Source organism: Mustela lutreola, chromosome 6 (assembly GCF_030435805.1).
Source record: "Mustela lutreola isolate mMusLut2 chromosome 6, mMusLut2.pri, whole genome shotgun sequence".
Lineage (NCBI taxonomy): Eukaryota > Metazoa > Chordata > Mammalia > Carnivora > Mustelidae > Mustela > Mustela lutreola.
The window spans coordinates 143,950,181-143,968,039 of NC_081295.1; the positions used below are offsets into that span (position 1 = coordinate 143,950,181).

At 42.3% G+C, this 17,859-nt stretch overlaps 1 protein-coding gene across 1 annotated transcript; it reads left to right on the forward strand.

Annotated features, from left to right (window-relative positions):
* The first annotated feature begins 294 nt into the window (after positions 1-294).
* Positions 295-7,246, forward strand: EDN1 (endothelin 1). Its single transcript, XM_059179261.1, has 5 exons — positions 295-793; positions 2,357-2,525; positions 3,942-4,100; positions 4,250-4,363; positions 5,933-7,246. Exons 1-5 carry the CDS (start codon positions 730-732, stop codon positions 6,033-6,035), a joined length of 609 nt encoding a protein of 202 aa, XP_059035244.1. The 5' UTR covers positions 295-729; the 3' UTR covers positions 6,036-7,246.
* Positions 7,247-17,859: the final 10,613 nt, after the last annotated feature.

Below are 17,859 nucleotides of genomic sequence, written 5' to 3' on the forward strand. Positions count from 1 at the left end.
AGGAAAAACGAAGTGAACAACAATTAAAAAAAAAAAAAATCCCCGCGCGCAACAATACAATCTATTTAAACTGTAGCTCATACTTTTCATACCAATGGTATGACTTTTCTGGAGTCCCTCTTCTGATTCTTGAACTCTGGGGCTGGCAGCTTGCAAAAGGGGAAGCAGACCCAAGCGCCGCACGGGCAGGTTTACCAAAGGTCTCTAATGGGTATTTTCTTGTTCTTAGCCCTGCCCCTGAATTGTCAGACGGCGGGCGTCTGCCTCTGAAGTTAGCAGTGATTTCCTTTAGAGCCTGGCCTTATCTCCGGCCGCACGTTGCCTGTTGGTGACTAATAACACAATAACATTGTCTGGGGCTGGAATAAAGTTGGAGCTGTTTACCCCCACTCTATAGGGGTTCAATATAAAAAGGCGGCGGAGAGCTGTCCAAGTCAGACGCGCTTCTGCAGCGGCGCTGGGGCGAGCGCGCACAGGGTCCTCGGTCCGCGCTGCTGTCCCCCACGCCACCGCCGCGTGCGCCCGCAGACCGCTCCCACTGCCGGCCCTCCTGGCAGAAACTTCTTTTTTCTCTCCGTTAAAGAGCACTTGGGCTGAAGGCTCACTTTGAGATCTGAACAACCAGAAGCTCTTTGAGGGACCCGAAGCTATTATTTTTCTTCGTTTTCCTTTGGGTTCAGTTGGGAGGGGAGGACTTTGATTCCCACTCCCTCCCCCCTTTTTTTCAGAATGGATTATTTCCCCATGATTTTCTCTCTGCTGTTTGTGGCTTTCCAAGGAGCTCCAGAAGCAGGTAGGCACGGCGACTTGCAAGTCTCTGAACGTTAATATCGTCTTGTCCTACTTAATGTTTTTCTCGCTTCTGTTTTCCACTTCTTTTTTATGACTGCAGCTCGGAGAGCAAGTGTCTGGGAATTATTGCTCAAAGCTACTTAAGTTTTCTAGTGGGGAAAAAAAATCCTCTATTGAAAACAATTTCTCCTATAACATTGGGATAACTTAGTGTTATTAATGCATAGAGTATTTTTTTTTTTGTTTTGTTTTTAAAAATATAACTCAGGGAAAGTAAAGACAAGATATAATGTAGCCGAATGTATATTTGCAGTGTATATGTCTGTACAGGGGTAATAGGACATAGAGGGACTTATAGATCTTATTTAAATCATGTTTTAATAGCGTGTGAATGTGTAAAATATTTAATTTCAGCTTGAAGCCAAGGAATTTTATTCAAATCATTCAAGCAATGTATGAGCAGTAAAATCACCTGCATAACAGTCTGTTGAATAACCCTCAGGCGGTTTCAGGGTGAAGCAGATGTTTTCTTTAAAATTTGTCATTATTGACTTTAGGTTTCTTTTGGCAGGTTTTTGGCACCCAAAACACTGTGAGGGCTATTTTCAGTTTTATTCACCTGTTATGGGAGGGGAGCTAAGATAAATCTTGGCTGCCTGAGGATTTAGATAGTACGTGTATATCTGCCCGTTTCCCCCTTCTTAGGGTCAGTGCCCTTTTTTGTGTGGCTTTTCATGACCCTGACTAAAGAGAAAAGATGTCAAGGGAATGAAAATCCTGGAATGTGTCTGATCATTTGAAATGTACAAAATTGGGCAGATAAGCCGCATGGCTAACTTGTCAGTTAAGAGGCCATGCTGCGGTGGGGAAGGGGGACGCGGCGAGTCCCCCACATGCTGTCCTGCTCTGGGGATCCTGCATTCAAAATCCACAGAACCTTGATTAGGTCCCTGAGCTGCTGCTCAGTCTCACCCTAGGTCAACACTTTCTCTAGAGTTTACCACTTGCGATGGATATTGTAGAGCTGGTTTCTCTTCTTTCTCTCCAATCATCCCCTCAGAGCTCTTGAACTCCACCTAATTTCAAGGACTGTATATCACCTGGGCTCCTCCCTGCCCTCTACCAGGTGTGAAGTGGTGGATTCTCCCGTAAACTGCATGGGGAAGTGGCTCGGCACCTAGGAAGAGGCAGGTGGTTCACGTAACTTTAGCACTTTGGTCATCAACCAACTTTAAGCCACTGTCCTATGAAATTGGGCTGTCCTTTTAAATTCCATGCAGAAGCCACCCCAGATTTCTAACAGGCAGCATGGCCACACATTTCTCTGGGAGCTGGCCAGTCGGTCCTCTTTTCAGGTGGCTGTTCCCCCTGCCCGGGTGTAATCTCCCCGAAAGTGGATAAGCCAGTCGGGGTAAAGGTGAAGTCATGTTAAGGAGGGGAAAGATAAAGAGCCCTTTTTGCTCTGTGTTTCTTGTTGAAGGCGGGCTGCATGCTTCACAGGCTTTTATCTGCTCGGCCACATCCCAGGGGACGTGCCCTGCTGACCTGCTCTTTCTCTCCCTAGCGGTCTTGGGTGCGGAGCTCAGCACGGGCTTGGACAGCGGAGGGGAGAAGCCCGCCCCCAGTGCACCCTGGCGGGCCCGCCGGTCCAAGCGCTGCTCCTGCTCCTCCCTGATGGATAAAGAGTGCGTCTACTTCTGCCACCTCGACATCATCTGGGTCAACACTCCCGAGTGAGTCTCTAGAGGGCGTCGTCACCCTAGCTATTCCTTAACTCTGGCTCCTCTGGAGACTAGAGCCCAGGGACGCTAGTTGCTCTGGGAGGGGGGTCCTGGTTTGGCTTCTGAAGGTAGCACTTCTGACAACATGAAGGTGCCTCGGGGGTGTGGGGACAGTGCTCCCCCATTCCTGAAAATACAGGGCGGGGTGGTTTTTTGAAACACAGGGGAGGGTCTTCTTGAGGCTCAAAGATGGGGGCAGCATAGATGGAAAAGGCTGATGGCCGGCAGTGCCCTGCCACACACTTCTGAGCGGGGATGTCTTTTGGTGGGATCCGCTTGGGTTTAGGGAATCAGCTGCTGTGGCCAGACGTGGGTTAGTCTAACCCGTGCTACTCCTGGGAGGTAGAAGCGATTGCACAGAGTCACCATCAGTCCCTTCATTTTACTTATAGAAAAGCACAGATCCAAGTTGTGGACATCACTTGTGCAAGAATGAGTTCAGGGCAGAGTCAGATCTGGAACAGAGGTGTCCTGACTCCTCTGTACTCTCCCTTTAGAAAAGCTCATTTCAAGACAGCAATGGCAAGGTCTGTAGATTTCCCTTCTGTCTCCAGAGCGAGGAAGAAAGCAGATTCCCCGTCCTCCTCTGTCCTGAAAATGGGCTCACCCATCGGACAGAGTTGTTAACCAAAACACGGCACACAGTGTCCTGTACGGGGCGACCAGTTGGTAAAGGATGTACCCAAACCACACAAAATCAAATCAAACAAAAACCGCAAGGAGGTGATACTTCCGAGGAGAGGGCTTTATTCCTTTTAGGGGAGGCTCAAAAGGGACTCTTTGGAATTTACTGGGGAGCCTTCTGGAGAGGAGTCCTTCTATTAGTCATGGTTTCACAGTTGCAGGAGATGTGTGAAATCGGGGGTGAACCGTGCGTGCCGTAGTAGATCCCACCCCCCACCCCCAGGAGGCACTTTTGGCATTATCCTATGACTTGAATTGAAAATAGATTTTCAAAATCATGTGAGTCATGGTTTTGCATCGAAGTCCCTCCCCCGCAGTAGCTGTTAAGTAGATGGAAAGTCAGAAAAGGAAGAAAATAGGAAACAGACACCAAAGCAGAGATGTCATAATCTGAGACAAAAAACAAAGCTGCTTGTGTGGAGAAGAAACCGAAATTTGTTAAGAAGACAAATGAAATTGATTGAATTAGAAAACTGGTTTTCTCCTGGTGGGGTATACACACAGAAGGTCACTGATGGGCCCATGACCCTGACCACTGCCATTCTGGGCTCTCCTACATTGCATGGCTAGGAGCTGTGTGGGGAGCTCCTTGTGTCCCACTGCAATGAGTTTGTGCCATAGAATGCATCATTTCAAAGACTATTACTTCTGCTGATATCTTTTGTTCATCTTTTTTGTTAATAGGCACATTGTTCCCTATGGACTTGGAAGCCCTTCTAGGTCCAAACGATCCTTAAAGGATTTATTTACCACAAAGGCAACAGACCACAGGAAGAGATGTCAGTGTGCCAGCCAAAAAGACAAGAAGTGCTGGACTTTTTGCCAAGCGGGAAAAGAACTCAGGTGAGGCGAAACCCCTTTGCTTCCAGTTTTATGGCCTCCTGACCTTCCCGTCATGATGTCGTCTTTTTGTTTAAGAAAAATTAATAGAGACTTTGTGAGAGCTGAAGGTACCATTGCTGAAATGTTTTGCTCTATCTGTATTTTAACAGGGACCAAGACAGTGTGGAGAAGGGCTGGAATGACCCTAAGAAAGGCAAAGACTGTTTTGGGTTTGGAGAAAAGTGCGTTCATCAGCAGCTGGTGGCAGGAAGAAAAATGAAAAGGTAAGAGACTCCCAAGGACAGCTAGCCCCAGTCACCAGTGCCAATGGGCTGTTCCCCTGGGGTGTTCTCACCTTGATAGGAGAAAGGCTTAGAAGAAAAGAACAAAGACTTTCAGAGTCTATAGATTAAAAAAGAGCAAAGGAATCCCTCTCAAATATTTTCGGAATGCAGACTTTTGCCCACTGTACCCTTGAATGATCTTAAGCACGTGCTACTCCGTCCAAAGCTAGATTTTCCCAACAAGATAGATCTACAGACACCTTGGTCATTTGGTCATCTATAGTCCTTGCTTTTCCAAGTCAACGCATTTGCCGCTTTCCTCGGGAAATTAACAATCCTTTCAGGGAAAGGGGTTTTTTGTGCTTATTTTCTTTTACTTCATTTTATTTTTAAGTCAGAGTCTCATGTATGATCAAGTTCTTCAAAAAGTAGCAGTTACTCCAGTGGCCAAAGGGGAAAAAATCAAGTCCTTAGGCAGGGAAGGTGAAAATTAGAGCACGCTGTTTGGGAAGGGTTATTTGTTTTTTTAAATAGAGAAGTACATTCCGTAGAGAGTCCATGTCATTCTGAAAAGCTCTCATCTCTTCTAGTCGAGCTGGGGTAGTGAAGAGATGGAGATTAGTGCACACTGTGGGGTTGTGATGGGCAGCTCTAGAGGGATGACCGTTCCAAGTCCAAAAGATTTTGGAATTCATAAGGGGGAGGGAGGAACTCTGCACTTAGAGCTGTCACATGTTCTACATTTCCCTACCCTGCTCCCTGGAAATTTTCCTAGAAATCCAGTGGCAAGAAGTTCTGTGATCAAAGTGTGCTGTGTTGCTTACTGTTAATGTGTGGGACGGGACATCCTGAGCTGTTCGGGATGTCTCGCCGGCCATTGTCGTTTCCATGTTTATAAGGTCTGGCCCCCGATGCTCCCCTCAGATCACAGGATTGCATAAGCCACAGTTCTGTAACTGACTTAGGAATTATTATTATTTTTGTATTTGTTTTGATTCTGTCAATGATTCAGTCACTCTTAGAGTTCCCTTTCTTTTTCCTCCCGAAGGAAAATATTAAACCTGTAAAAAATAGAGATCTATATTTTTTCATTGCTTTACACCATTTGCTTTGGGCCTATCTATAGGCCTGCTCTCTTTTTGTTCCTTTCGCCCCAAGTTATCTTTAACTGCTCTTGTGTTTAAGAAGACATCCATGGCTACTTGAAACTCATGAGGAGGTAGTTTCTCCACAGAGTCATATGGTGATGGTATTTGGGATGGGGCAACAGAGGAAAACAGAATATCTCCAGTTTACCTTAAAAATGTACTTTAAAATTGCATTGAATGCCCAATTATCTTCAGATATGACCGTCGCTCCACTCCCCCTCCCCGCATCCCCGGCATAAGTGGGGGCTGCCTTTTCACTTGAGGTTAACCAAGAGTAGCACGTTGTTGTGGTCAGTGGGGAAAGTTCAGGAACCAGACTTACGTTTGTTTGTGCCAGATTCTAATTTTAGATGCTTCTTTTGCCCAGAAATGATTTTTTTTTTAAAAATAACATTTGTTTTCTCTTGTCCTGTTTTCATAGGTTGGACGCCATCAGCAACCGCATCAAAACAGCTTTTCGTGTCGCAAAGCTGAAGGCGGGGATCTACACAGAGAGGCAAGTGACCCACAACCGAGCACACTGATGGCAGGTCACCAGGGCCCGTGGCCGGCCCACCCGAAAGCTTTCTCCTCCGAGAAGGGAACCCTGTGGCTGATTCTGCACTCTCTCCCCATGGCTGGGATCAGAGCAACAGCATCCTCCCTGCTTTGACCGACCATTTCTTGCTCCAACTGGCAGTGGACCAATGCCCTCGCTCTCAACGTTCCAGGGAAGGTTAAGGAGTCCCCCAATGCATCTTCATTTGCCTCCATTGGTGATAACTGCTTTCGTCTCTCCTCGTTTGAGGTGACAAGAGACCACTGAGAAGGCAGAGAAACACACAGTGACTTGTGAATTCGGGTGTCACCATCCAGAGGGAGGACAGGAGATTCCACACATGGTGGAATTTCTAAAGAGGGTCTGAAGGGAGTGTTTGTGTCTCACTCAGGCGCCTGGCACATTTCAGGGAGAAACTCCAAAGTCCATGCAAAGATTTTCTAAGGAATGCACAAATTAAAAACACTCTCGAAGGACACTCAAGTTAAAAAAAAAAAAGAAAGAAAGAAAGAAAGAAAAATACTTTTTTTTTCTTTTTAAATTCACAAAATGCAAAACTAAAAGATACTGCTACTACTGTAAATCAGGATGGGTTTGATGAATCTGAGTCTACCTCACCTCTATTGCACTCTGGTAGAAGTACTCCCCCCCCAAAAAAAGAAGTACTTCCCCACCATTAACTATTGCCCCCCCCCTGACCCCGCTTGGTCCCTTCCTGCCATCCCCTTCCCCGGAACCTCTGTAGTCCATCTTGGCTTCATAGATATCTGGTCTACCCTGTCAGTAGTAGATGTAACATTTTCATGGTAATCTACTAGCTCTGATCCATAAGAAAAAAGATCCTTGAAAAAGAAGTTTTCCTTACCTTGATCCTTGGAAACACAATGGTCTAGGGTTGTTTATGAAAGACATTGCAAACTAAATATTCGGTTATGCTTTAAAGCAGTAAAATTATTTTCCTTTATGTAACTGGCTAATGGAAGAGGTTGGATTAAATTTTGATGTACTTATTTTTTTATAGATATTTATATTCAAAACAATTTATTCCTTATATTTACCATGTTAAATATACGTTTGGGCAGGCCATATTGGTCTATGTATTTTTTTTTTAAATGTATTTCTGAATGAAATTGAGAAAATGCTTTGTTTTGCCTGTCAAGGTAATGACTTTAGAAAATAAATATTTTTTTCCCCTACTGTACTGATCTCAAATGATTTTTGAAATTCCCAAGAAGTGGGCCAAAGTGCTGAAAATTATGAAGGGAAATGATTAAAGTTGTTTTTTTGGGTGGCAATAAGAAGGAAAATAGTCTTGGCTAATCACAAAAGAACTTCATCTGGATCTTAAAAGTTGCCCTTAGATGACATTAAGGTACGAAAACAAAACAAAAACCCAGCTTTAATACCTCTGTCTCTCCCTGGATAGCAGGCTTCTGCTTCCTCTTCCCCCTGAAAACTCTCCAGGGGCTTGCTTCATGCATTAACTTTGCTTAGACTATGAGACAGGATCCCACGGTTAAAGCGGATGGTGTGGTGAGAGGTGCTTTCTCCACATCAACGGGCCGAAGGAAGCAGTGGCAAGATGAGTCCCCAAAACATACTTAATTATACACAGTTCCACACCAGAAAAATGCTTAGATTAAACAGCCGGTTCAGAGCAAGTGAGGGGCACCTCCTAGCTTTTAAAATTTGTTTATAGGTTTTTTTTTGTTTTGTTTTGACTTGTTTTTGGCTCAGATTTAGACTTTTGTTTATTAGGGAGCACTAAGTGCCTTTATATATTACTTGTTTATTAAGTTTATTATTTGCTTATTAAGGAGCACTAAGTACCTTCGCCTCTTTGTGCTAGCCAGGACCGCACATATGCCAGTGGCGGTCAAGATACCGAATGTTTGGTCTGGAGCACAGGCATTGTGGTAACACCCTCCTCTCCACTTGGCCTTGCTGGTCTTGCCAACCCAACCAGGAGACCGGTGTTTCGAACGGTTGTTACCAACAGAAGCCCTAAAGAGTTTGATGAGCTCTCAAGACGCTTCACCGTCCTTCCCTAGAAGAAAGAATGCCCGGCATTCGGCAAATATTAGCTCATGATGGTGACTGTTGTCCAAACAGTGACACATCCGAGGACACTGAATATCAGCCTTCAGGTGAGCGTAATCGGTGTCCCACGAGGAGTGTCCATCTTTATTGACACTGTTTTTTTATCTTCCACACTCTTTTTTTTTTTTTTTTTTTTCCTTTAAGGGACAGTCCAATATCTAAAAGTGTGATTTCTGGAAGTCCATTTAAAGCAGAATTCTCCCTTTGCCTTAAAGATCAGGCAGAGTTTTGATCTCAAGACACCAAGGACCAGGTATCCCTTGACCTCGCCAGTTGTTTGTCGGTGTGTAATTCTTACGGGAATTGTGGTGTTTTGTCCACAATGACCAGGGGCTTGGCTTGAACCTGCGCCATGAGTTTTCCCATGAGTTAAATGAGGAGGTAGGGAATTTCTCTAGTGGCTCCGAGAAAGAGCGTGTGATGTCATGAAGCATGAGGAAGTTGAGGTGGGATGAGAGAGCTTGGAGGATGTGGATCCTTTACCTTTAAGAGGGAGTTGGGATAGGAAAAGCCACTGAGTACAAGAACAACACAATGAGCAAAGGATTTTCTTTTTCTTTCTTCCTTTTTTTTTTTTTTTTTTTTTTTTTTCAATATTACTGGGGCCTTCAAATCCTCTTCCTCCATGCTTCCTGCTTCAGTAGCCGACAAAGAAAAGCCACAGGAATGAAGGAGCTCTCCCAGGCCATGAGAGTCAGTAGTAAGGTTTAGAGGAAATGACTATTTTTCAAGTATGTAGAGGAAAGATGCGATATTATTTGAGGCTCATGCAGGCTTGAGGGGTGAAGTGGTGGAATGGTCTGTCACATTTCCTGCTGTTTTTCTTTCCAGTAAGAGTGTAGTTTCTGAAAGTCCATTTAGGACAGATTTCTGTATTCGCCCTGGAGGCCAGGCAGAGCTTTGATCTCAGGACTCCGAGGACCAGAGGATCCTGGGTGTGGAGTAGTGACCTTTGGTAGAAGGAAAGAACTCCCTACAGGGTACTGAATTTTTCTCCCCATGGAATGGCTTCTTTTGTGATGGAAACCATTGGCTTTAACCTTGTCTGTGCTTCCTAAAATAGTCAGGGTATTATACTATGTCAAGTTCTGCCAACTTGGGGTTATAATTAAGTTAGAGTTCTTTCAGGAAGACACCTACTGACAGTGAGAAAGAGAAATCTTTCATCTTTCCTGGTGAAAGAGCCAGCACCCAGAGAGGGATAAGACCTTCCTAAGATCACACAGCAAGCTATGGCATCTCTGAACCCTGAACCTTGGAGCACAGACGTTTTAACCAGAGGCGCCTGGACATCAGTGGAGAACTGATGTCCAAGGTAACCTTGACAGAGGGTTCTGGATGGTAAAGGCAAAGTGAGACTTCATAAAAGTTTTACCTTTCGGCTTCATGGGTGATGATGGGCAGGTCCACCCTTGCACCATGTAAGGGAAGAAATGTAGGGGAAGAGAAAAGAAATATAAGGAGACATACAAGTCCCATGGCTTTGAAAAGTGATGAGTAGAATATAACAGGGAAGTTATATTTTCTAGGGTTCACTCACTAAATAATCCTTAGTTAATATGAGTGAAGAGGAATCTTTGTTGCTTCACTCTCTTACTCTATAGTAAAACTTAAGTATATTAAAGCTCAAGATGTTGCATTTTATTTTTCTTTTCCTTTTTTTTTTGCATTTTATTTTTCTAAAGTCCTGAAAATGCTTATTTTCAAACCCAAGTTTTCCATGTGTAAAATACTGTTTTCAAGCCCATATTCTCAATGGAATTCCTTCCACGTCAGCTTTTGCTCCTTTTTGCACCCCCTCACAACTCCTGGGATCCTGGGTCTAGGGCTACTAGTGAACATAGCCGTTACTCAGGACCTTATGATTTAACAGCAACTTCTCATCTTTGCAGAGAACTTGACTTCCCTTAGCATTTTTCCTTTAGCTATTGATCCTCCACCCCTAACAATCTTTTTGGGATGTGGGGGCATATTTTTATACCTGGGTGCCACTGGTAATGAATACAGAAGGGCCTAGACCTTGGAGACACTGGTTAATGGAAATGATGGGTCCCAGCCATGACAGGCTGCTCATTGCTTTGAGAGGCAGCACTCTGGGGATTTGACATACAGACTTGCTTGTTCAGAGAGGTTTCGTGTGTGTGTGTTTCTGCCTCTTATTTCTTCCCTTTCATATTCTGAATCATCCCACCCTCTACCCTAAACTACTGTGCAAGTATCTAAAATGAAATTCGCAGTATTAGGCTACCATTGACGTGGCATGGGCACTGACCAACTGGAACAGACAGGGACAGAACTGTGGGAGCGGTCCCTGGTGGCCCCCATGTAGGTCAGATGTGAAGCCCCCAGGTGTTGTATTGTGGGGAGGTCGAGCAGTCTGGGGAAGGGGTGGGCCTCCAGGGTGGAACTTTTAGGCTTCTTGCTATAGCTATTTATGAACAGGATGGAACTATGGCAATATTTTAAAAACGGAAATGTTCTCATTGGTACATGCCCCTGTGCGTGGCAGACTTGGAAGGATCAAAACTCTTTTCAACTTGGTCAGTTATCCTCTATACAGCTTTACTGAGTGGAATCCCATTGTCTCCTTGCCCACCGGAGTCACTCTGCCCATCTCTGTCCTCCTGCTGCACGGCCATCCTGCCATGCTGTTTCTCTCACTCTCCGTGCTCCCTTTACATGGGCCTCAATCTCCTTTGGTAAAAATGGAAATATTCTAAGGTATTCTTTGTTTTCTTGAACGTTTTTAGCAGGGCAATTTTATGGCCTCCAAATCTGAGGTTTGTCTTACACCAGGGTTTGGTAAGGTCCTAGGTCTACTCTAGGATCGTCACGAAGAAAGAGCTGCTTATAAGTTCAGGTCTTGCTCTTGTAGGTTAACCTCCAGACCATGGAAGGGTGTCTATATATTTCCCTGACCAAAATGAGGCTCTACTAAAGAAGGTTCATAAGACCCATTTACAGGGGTCTCTTTGGGAGAATTTGTGGTGTTGAAATATTCCCTTACTCAAGCTCTGCTCTAGTGGTAATTATTTGTCACAACGAGATGGATCCTTTTATTTCTCTCCACTCCAATCCATCCTATATTTCACCATAATCATAATACTCTTCCCCAAATGCTTCAATCATACTTTCATTGAATCCAGAGCTAGAAAGAACTCAAAAAATAATTTATGTTATTTCCCCATCTCAGAAAGATCTTTCACAGACATTCTTTGCTTATAGAATAAAGTGTTATCTACTGAGGCCGGAGCATTAGAGAAGGACCAGATTGAGAAGGAAGGAGGGAAAGTATTGTGATTTTGGTGTTGGACATCTTGAGTTTTAAATTTCTTATTAGGGGTATCTTTAAACATCGCCAACATTTGAAAGAAAACCATAATAAACCCCATATAACCATCATATACTTATCAAGAGACAATTGGTGTTGTTTCACCTCTATCCACACTCTGCCTTCCCTCTGTGGATTACTTTGAAGCCACTCCATAGTAACATTGTCATCCCATCTGTAAATATTTCAGTATGGACATAATGAATTTGATATGCTTTGTTCAACCAAGCAAAATGTGAAATAGTCAATTAGATATGTGGGCCCCAAGCTTAGAGGGAATGAACAGTAAATGTTCCCAGGCCTCATGAGACTCATAGTAACAAAGGAGACAAACCCATGTAATAATGGTTAACACTTATTTAATCTTACTATATGTCAGGCACTCTTTGGAGAGGTTTGCACTCATCAACTCATTTCCTCATGACTATACCCCAATGAGGTAGGTAGTTAAATTTGTCCTATTTTATAGATAATGAAACTCAGGAAGGAACAAGTCTTATGATGGTATGAGAGTGGCAGTGATCAATTCTGCCTGGGGACAGGGAGATGGAGAATGGTAGTGTCAAGGATGGTTTCGTGGGAAGAGCCTGAAAAAAATGGACCTTGAGCCTCTCATTAAATAAGATACTCAACAGATCCAGAATTCTGCCAAAGGTATGTAAGAGTCTCAATAAAGCGCTCTGTCTACAATTGATATAAGAAGAACGTAGCCCAAATTGCTCATGTAACTGACTCAGTGAAGGTAAATAAGTATCGTTTCCATCAAGATGTGATTTATCCTACTAAAATTCAGAAAGGATAATTAATTCAAGAATACTGAAAATCTTGAAGCAACACCACCACAATAAATAAAGTCAGACTTTAATTTTTCTAAGTGGTGTTGATTTTTGTGATAAGTTATTCTGCTAAAACCCAGAAAAAGTAATTAACAATATTGAAAATCTTAAAGCAACACAACAACAGCAAATGTGACAGAAGTCTCTTATTTTCATTCGGCATTCAAGTGGATTAAAATTTGAGGACATAATTTTTAAAATAAGAAGAATGCAATTCTAATAGTCTTCAACTAACTTTAGAAAATTTTACTAAACTTGTGTCTAATTAGATGAAATAACTCCACTGAAAGTCTCCATACTTAAGCAAATATAAAATTATTTTGTAGTTCAGATACTTTGTCCATCTCCTACTATTCACCACATGGTCACAAATGTCCTTGCAACATGTCAAGAATTCCCACTTCGTATACAAGGAGGAACTACTGAACCAACTGTTGGATTAGATGTCTTCTTCAGGCCAGCATAACTTGCTAAGGGCCCATTACCAAGCACCCTGTTATGGACATTGTTCAAGGGCTTGTTCCCCCCGTTAACTGGGTCATTGCGCTTCCATCAATGGCCCTGGGTGGGGTCCTTCAGTTTGGTGAAAGACAAAATGCACAGGATAATTAAGGAAATGATTTTACTCAGGCCATTGCACTTAAGAAAATGCTCATTAATGAAGAATGTTTCAAGAAAAGGAAAGGGGCCTGCGGTGTTACAGAAGCAAGCAAACAAAGAAGGTGTCCATTAGTCTTATGAGAGTCACCAGGAAGGCTAGAGATGGTCTCCTGTGAGTCATTGAGAAAGAGCAGAGAGGAATATGCAAGAGCAGGGTGGTCCTTTGTGGCTAGCACTTTCTCAGAACCCCAAAGGGGAAGCAGACATCCTAACTCTGGCTTTTGAGGAACACAAGGCTCAGATAAAGTTTGACACCGCCAGTCCTCTCTTTTTGTTCCAGCTGGATATCATTCATCACCAAACAACTCAGCAGCAACCGTAGCCCACAAGAGTAGGGCAAAACAAGTTCTCAGAAATGGTTTACAAGAGTTTTTGCTTGGCTCCTGACCAAACAAAGGAAGCAACTGTAAAGAAGTGATGGTAGAGATCAGGCCCCTTCAAAGAAAGATGCTTACAGTGAAAAAGAGAAATGTCAGCATATAAGGTTGTATTAGTGGAAAGCCAGGAGCTGAACTCTGAGGGCAAGCAGCCCCGGGGGTTGCAAGAGGCCAGTGGGGGAACACTTTATGGTTAGACACCACTGCTTGTTGAGTTTCTAGGAGCATTTGAGCTAGGATGGTGATGCTTCTGATCATGTTATCTCCAGGCCATCCATATTCCTAGCATTCTACCAGGCTTCCTTAATGGTCCAGACAGGGCCTTTTCAGAGAGAAATCAGACCTATGGCTGGCCTGCAGTGGCACTGAGTTTCTGAGGCAATGTCAAGCCATTGGACTTCAGCTCGCAGTATTTCTTTGGGTCCTAAGGAAAAGGGTGAGCTGCCAAGCAACTTAAGAGTCTCATGGGGATCTGGATAGTTAGGTTCTAGTTCTCAGCGACACTGAGTCAGGCAGCAGGGAGAAAAACTGGAAACATTAGTTTGAAGGATTAGGGTCAGATATTGAAAGGAGCTGGAATATTGAAAATCTGGTAAAGATTGACAGTCTAGAAAGCTAACAAGAACTAGTTCAATTTACAGATAGAAAACCAAAGGGAGGGCACCTGGGTGGCTCAGTGGGTTAAAGCCTTTGCCTTCAGCTCAGGTCATGATCCCAGGGTCCTGGGATTGAGTCCCGCATCAGGCTCTCCGCTCAGCGTGGAGGCTGCTTCCCTTCCTCTCTCTCTGCCTGCCTCTCTGTCTACTTGTAATCTCTGTCTGTCAAATAAATAAATAAAATCTTAAAAAAAAAAAAAAAACCAAAGGGATTTTTCCATAGTTGGGGAGCGAGTCAATTAAAAGAGCCACCACGCAATACAGAGTTTGTATACACAATGGTTACCCACAATTTAAAAGGATTTCTATCTAAAATAGCTCAAAGACAGTGGACAGGGTCAGAATCTTGTAACGAAGGTCTGTTACAGGCCATATGGTTTTCATTAAGATACATAATTTCTCTTTGCAGTCATCCCACTTTTGGTCAAAGATAATCTTAGGGAAAGGTTATTATTGATCACAAAATCAGGCCAGTTTAGTTAAATCTGGCTTAGTTATCTAGATGGGTATAGCAGGAATGATAATTTGTCATATAGGACATTTTCAGTTTGCTTTCTGGACATTTTCACAAGGAATTTCAGATCAAACTCTTTAAAAAGTCTCTTCATGTTAGGATGTCAAGCTGAGAACTTATTACCAGATTTTAGCTGTAGTAGCTAAACGTTTGGGCAAATTCCTCTCTTCTTGAGGTCACCCAAATATTCTGAGACTCATGCACCTTCCTGGAAATGACCTTTCTTACTTGCCTGTGAGGTTAGGAATGTATAAGCCGGGTGTCAGGCCTGTTTGCCTATGAGAGCTTTGTAAACACTGGTTCCATAAAGCTAACCTTAATTTCCTCAAAGTATCCGGTCATATCTGATTAAATAAGCAACATTCTCAAATATGACATTCCAGACAAAGCCTTGGTTGCATAATCCCTATTTTCAATTATGTCATGGTAGCAAGGACAGATTTTTATTGAACCTATGTGCAACCATTGCCACAAAAATAAAAATACTCAGCCAGAGTTTCTGAACTCTGGATTAATCAGGCAAGAAGAGTAAGATGTCATTTGCAAATCTTACAGTTGACAAAAACAGCATCTGCTAAATTACCAGTTATAAAGAGTAGAAGAGGAAGGTAAGGGCTTCCTTATTCCTCAGAAAATAGGATGTTAGAACAACCACATTCCAGACAAAAGCATAGTCATTCTTCATCCATTCATTCAGTCTTAGGTAATTAAATCTTGTTCTTCTCTGTCTGGAGCAACAGTCTCATGAGCCCATCTGTTTGTCAGAGTTCTAGAAATCCTGACTCAGTCCGTGGGTATGATCTTAGCCCACTTGTTTAAGTGATGCTACCAGAACTTTATACCCCAAAGTACTTCTGGGTTGGAGAGGAAGTACTCTGGCCTGTAGCTGATTGCAAGAGCTTCAGGGAAGCATTTGCATAAAACAAAGCATTATCTGTAGATGATGTAAGATTTTAAATAGCTGTGGTAAGCTTATGACCGATAATCTTCAGTAGTGAAATATTTGAGGGTTGTTCGCTGTAAGGATAGTGCAACTGACCCAAAAAACGTGGTCGTTTATGTGACACGCAAAACAAAATAAAGTCAACCCAAAAAGTTTGAGACAAAGTAATTACAAACATAATTGCTACTCCAATGTCAAAGAAGAATGGATATTACATCTAATTTATAAAAATAGATGAACATTATCTTTGCAGAGAAAAAAAAACATCTTCATACATAACTGTAACAATCCTGACATGATAAACCATGAATATAGTATACCAGATGTATAGTGAGAATATTCAAGAATATGTCAAGAATATCAAAGAAAGCGATTCTGTAAGTCTGGAGTAGGTCCTACACATCTGTATGTTGATGAAACTCCATAGCTGAGTGATATGAATCTCATATTGAAAGTCACTGTCCCAAAGATGCCAGATTCAAATTAAAGAAGTAAAATTGTGATCGAGTTAATATTTTTTTAAAAAAATACTTGAAATTGGGATGTCTGAGTCACTCAGTCATTTAAGCAGCTGCCTTTGGCTGGGGTCAGGGTCCCAGAGTCCTAGGACTGAGTTCTGCATCAGGCTTCTTGTTCACCAGGGAGCCTGCTTCTCCCTCTGCCCCTCCCCCTGCTCATGTGCTCTCTCTCTCTCTCTCTCTCAGATAAATAAATAACATCTTCAAAAGATACCTGAATTTATGACTGATAGCACTATGCCATTGTTGCCTAATATTAGACAAAGCAGTACTAGGACTCTGATAGACAGAAACATGTCAAGAATAAAAAGGGTACTGATAATTCTCCAGGAACATCTCATGTAACACACAATTTCTGAAATATTTATGACATTGTATCCATACACATCTCACCTAGGGAAAGTTAAGCATCTCTTCTGGTGTGCTAACTCATCAGTGGAACGCTTCAAATATGCCTAATTATTTCAAGACTTTTTTTTTTTATTTGGATAGAGGAAAGAATAAATCATGGTGATTTTCCAGGGACCTTTAAAAAAAAATACACACACACACACACACACATACACAACACACACACACAAATATATGGCACCTCCAAACTACATGAAACGAAAAGGCAAAATTATAATGACCTAACCATGAAATGAATATCCCTTCATTTACTCAATATAGTATGGTTCAAAGTTTTACGTTTCTCAAAGATCTTGCAAATTCTTTTCAAGCTGACATACCATAGTAACAGTTATCGCTGAAATAAAGTTTTTCAGAGCAATGATTCAAATGGGTAAAACACTGATTAACATGTTTCAAAGTCTTAAACATTTACTAGAAGTCATGTTAGCTTTTTCAATCAGTAGATCTGTAAAGTTGAGAAAGAACATACACAAGTAGAATAAAAATCTATGCTTACGTTATATTTAACACCAATAAATCAGAGAAAACAGCTGTTTTCATGAAACCAAAATTATTAAGCTAGTATTTCTTGTCAAAACTTAGCCAAATTTGTGAACTTGAATTCTTAAGCTATTTCTGAGTTAGTTTATTTCTCTTTTCTTTCTTTTTTTTTTCTTTCTTGCTTTTTTCTGAGTTGGTTTCTATAAGAATATTTCTTTTTTCCCCACACTGGAAGTGTTAAGGTCTAATTTATTTTTTTTTTTCTGGGACTTTAAGGAATGTTCAGTTTATGTGAGTGCTTATTTATCTCTAAGCCAATCAAACTAGAGCTCCTTTAAGAGATTTTCTAATCTAGTTTATTAAGACCATCAAGAGATAGGAAGTATTACACACTCACACAATAACAGGCAAATGCCTTTCTCAGTTACAGGTGTATAAACATACAGCTCACACAGAAAGAAAGCTTATGGTTTCAATTCTAAAATTTCAGCTAGAGGTCGATCATCAACCCAGAAATACAAAACTCACCAGTCTGGACATTCACTTCCTGATTGGCATTAAATTCTTAGTCGATGTGAGCTCAAAATAGACAAAGAGAAGAGACTGACCAAACCCTAAGTACCTTTCACCCAACAGACAAGATGTCTATAAACCACCAGCTTTTGACAGAGATCATCAAATGGTTAGAACAGGAAACCAAAAGAAGACAACTCCAGAAATCAAACAAGTGTTCCGAAGGAATCCAAATCAAATCTTGATGGCACTACCTATAGATCAGGGTCTGGGGCATGGGAGTTGGGCACACGGAATCAGTCAGGAACACAAAGGACTCCAGCTGGCTCATTCCCGGGGTGGAATGGAGATCTGCAGGTGAGGTCCAATTCTGCCCAATCATTACACCCAACTGGGAGTGTCCTTATTTACAGGGAGAATATGGGAAGAAAGGGGACCAAGTCAGCACAAATGTCTGAAGGAAATTGG

Coding starts and splice junctions, on each gene's coding strand:
- EDN1 (XM_059179261.1), top strand. CDS start 730: ATGGATTATTTCCCCATGATTTTCTCTCTGCTGTTTGTGGCTTTCCAA. Junction 2,526..3,941: donor ATCTGGGTCAACACTCCCGA/GTGAGTCTCTAG, acceptor TTTTGTTAATAG/GCACATTGTTCCCTATGGAC. Junction 4,101..4,249: donor CAAGCGGGAAAAGAACTCAG/GTGAGGCGAAAC, acceptor GTATTTTAACAG/GGACCAAGACAGTGTGGAGA.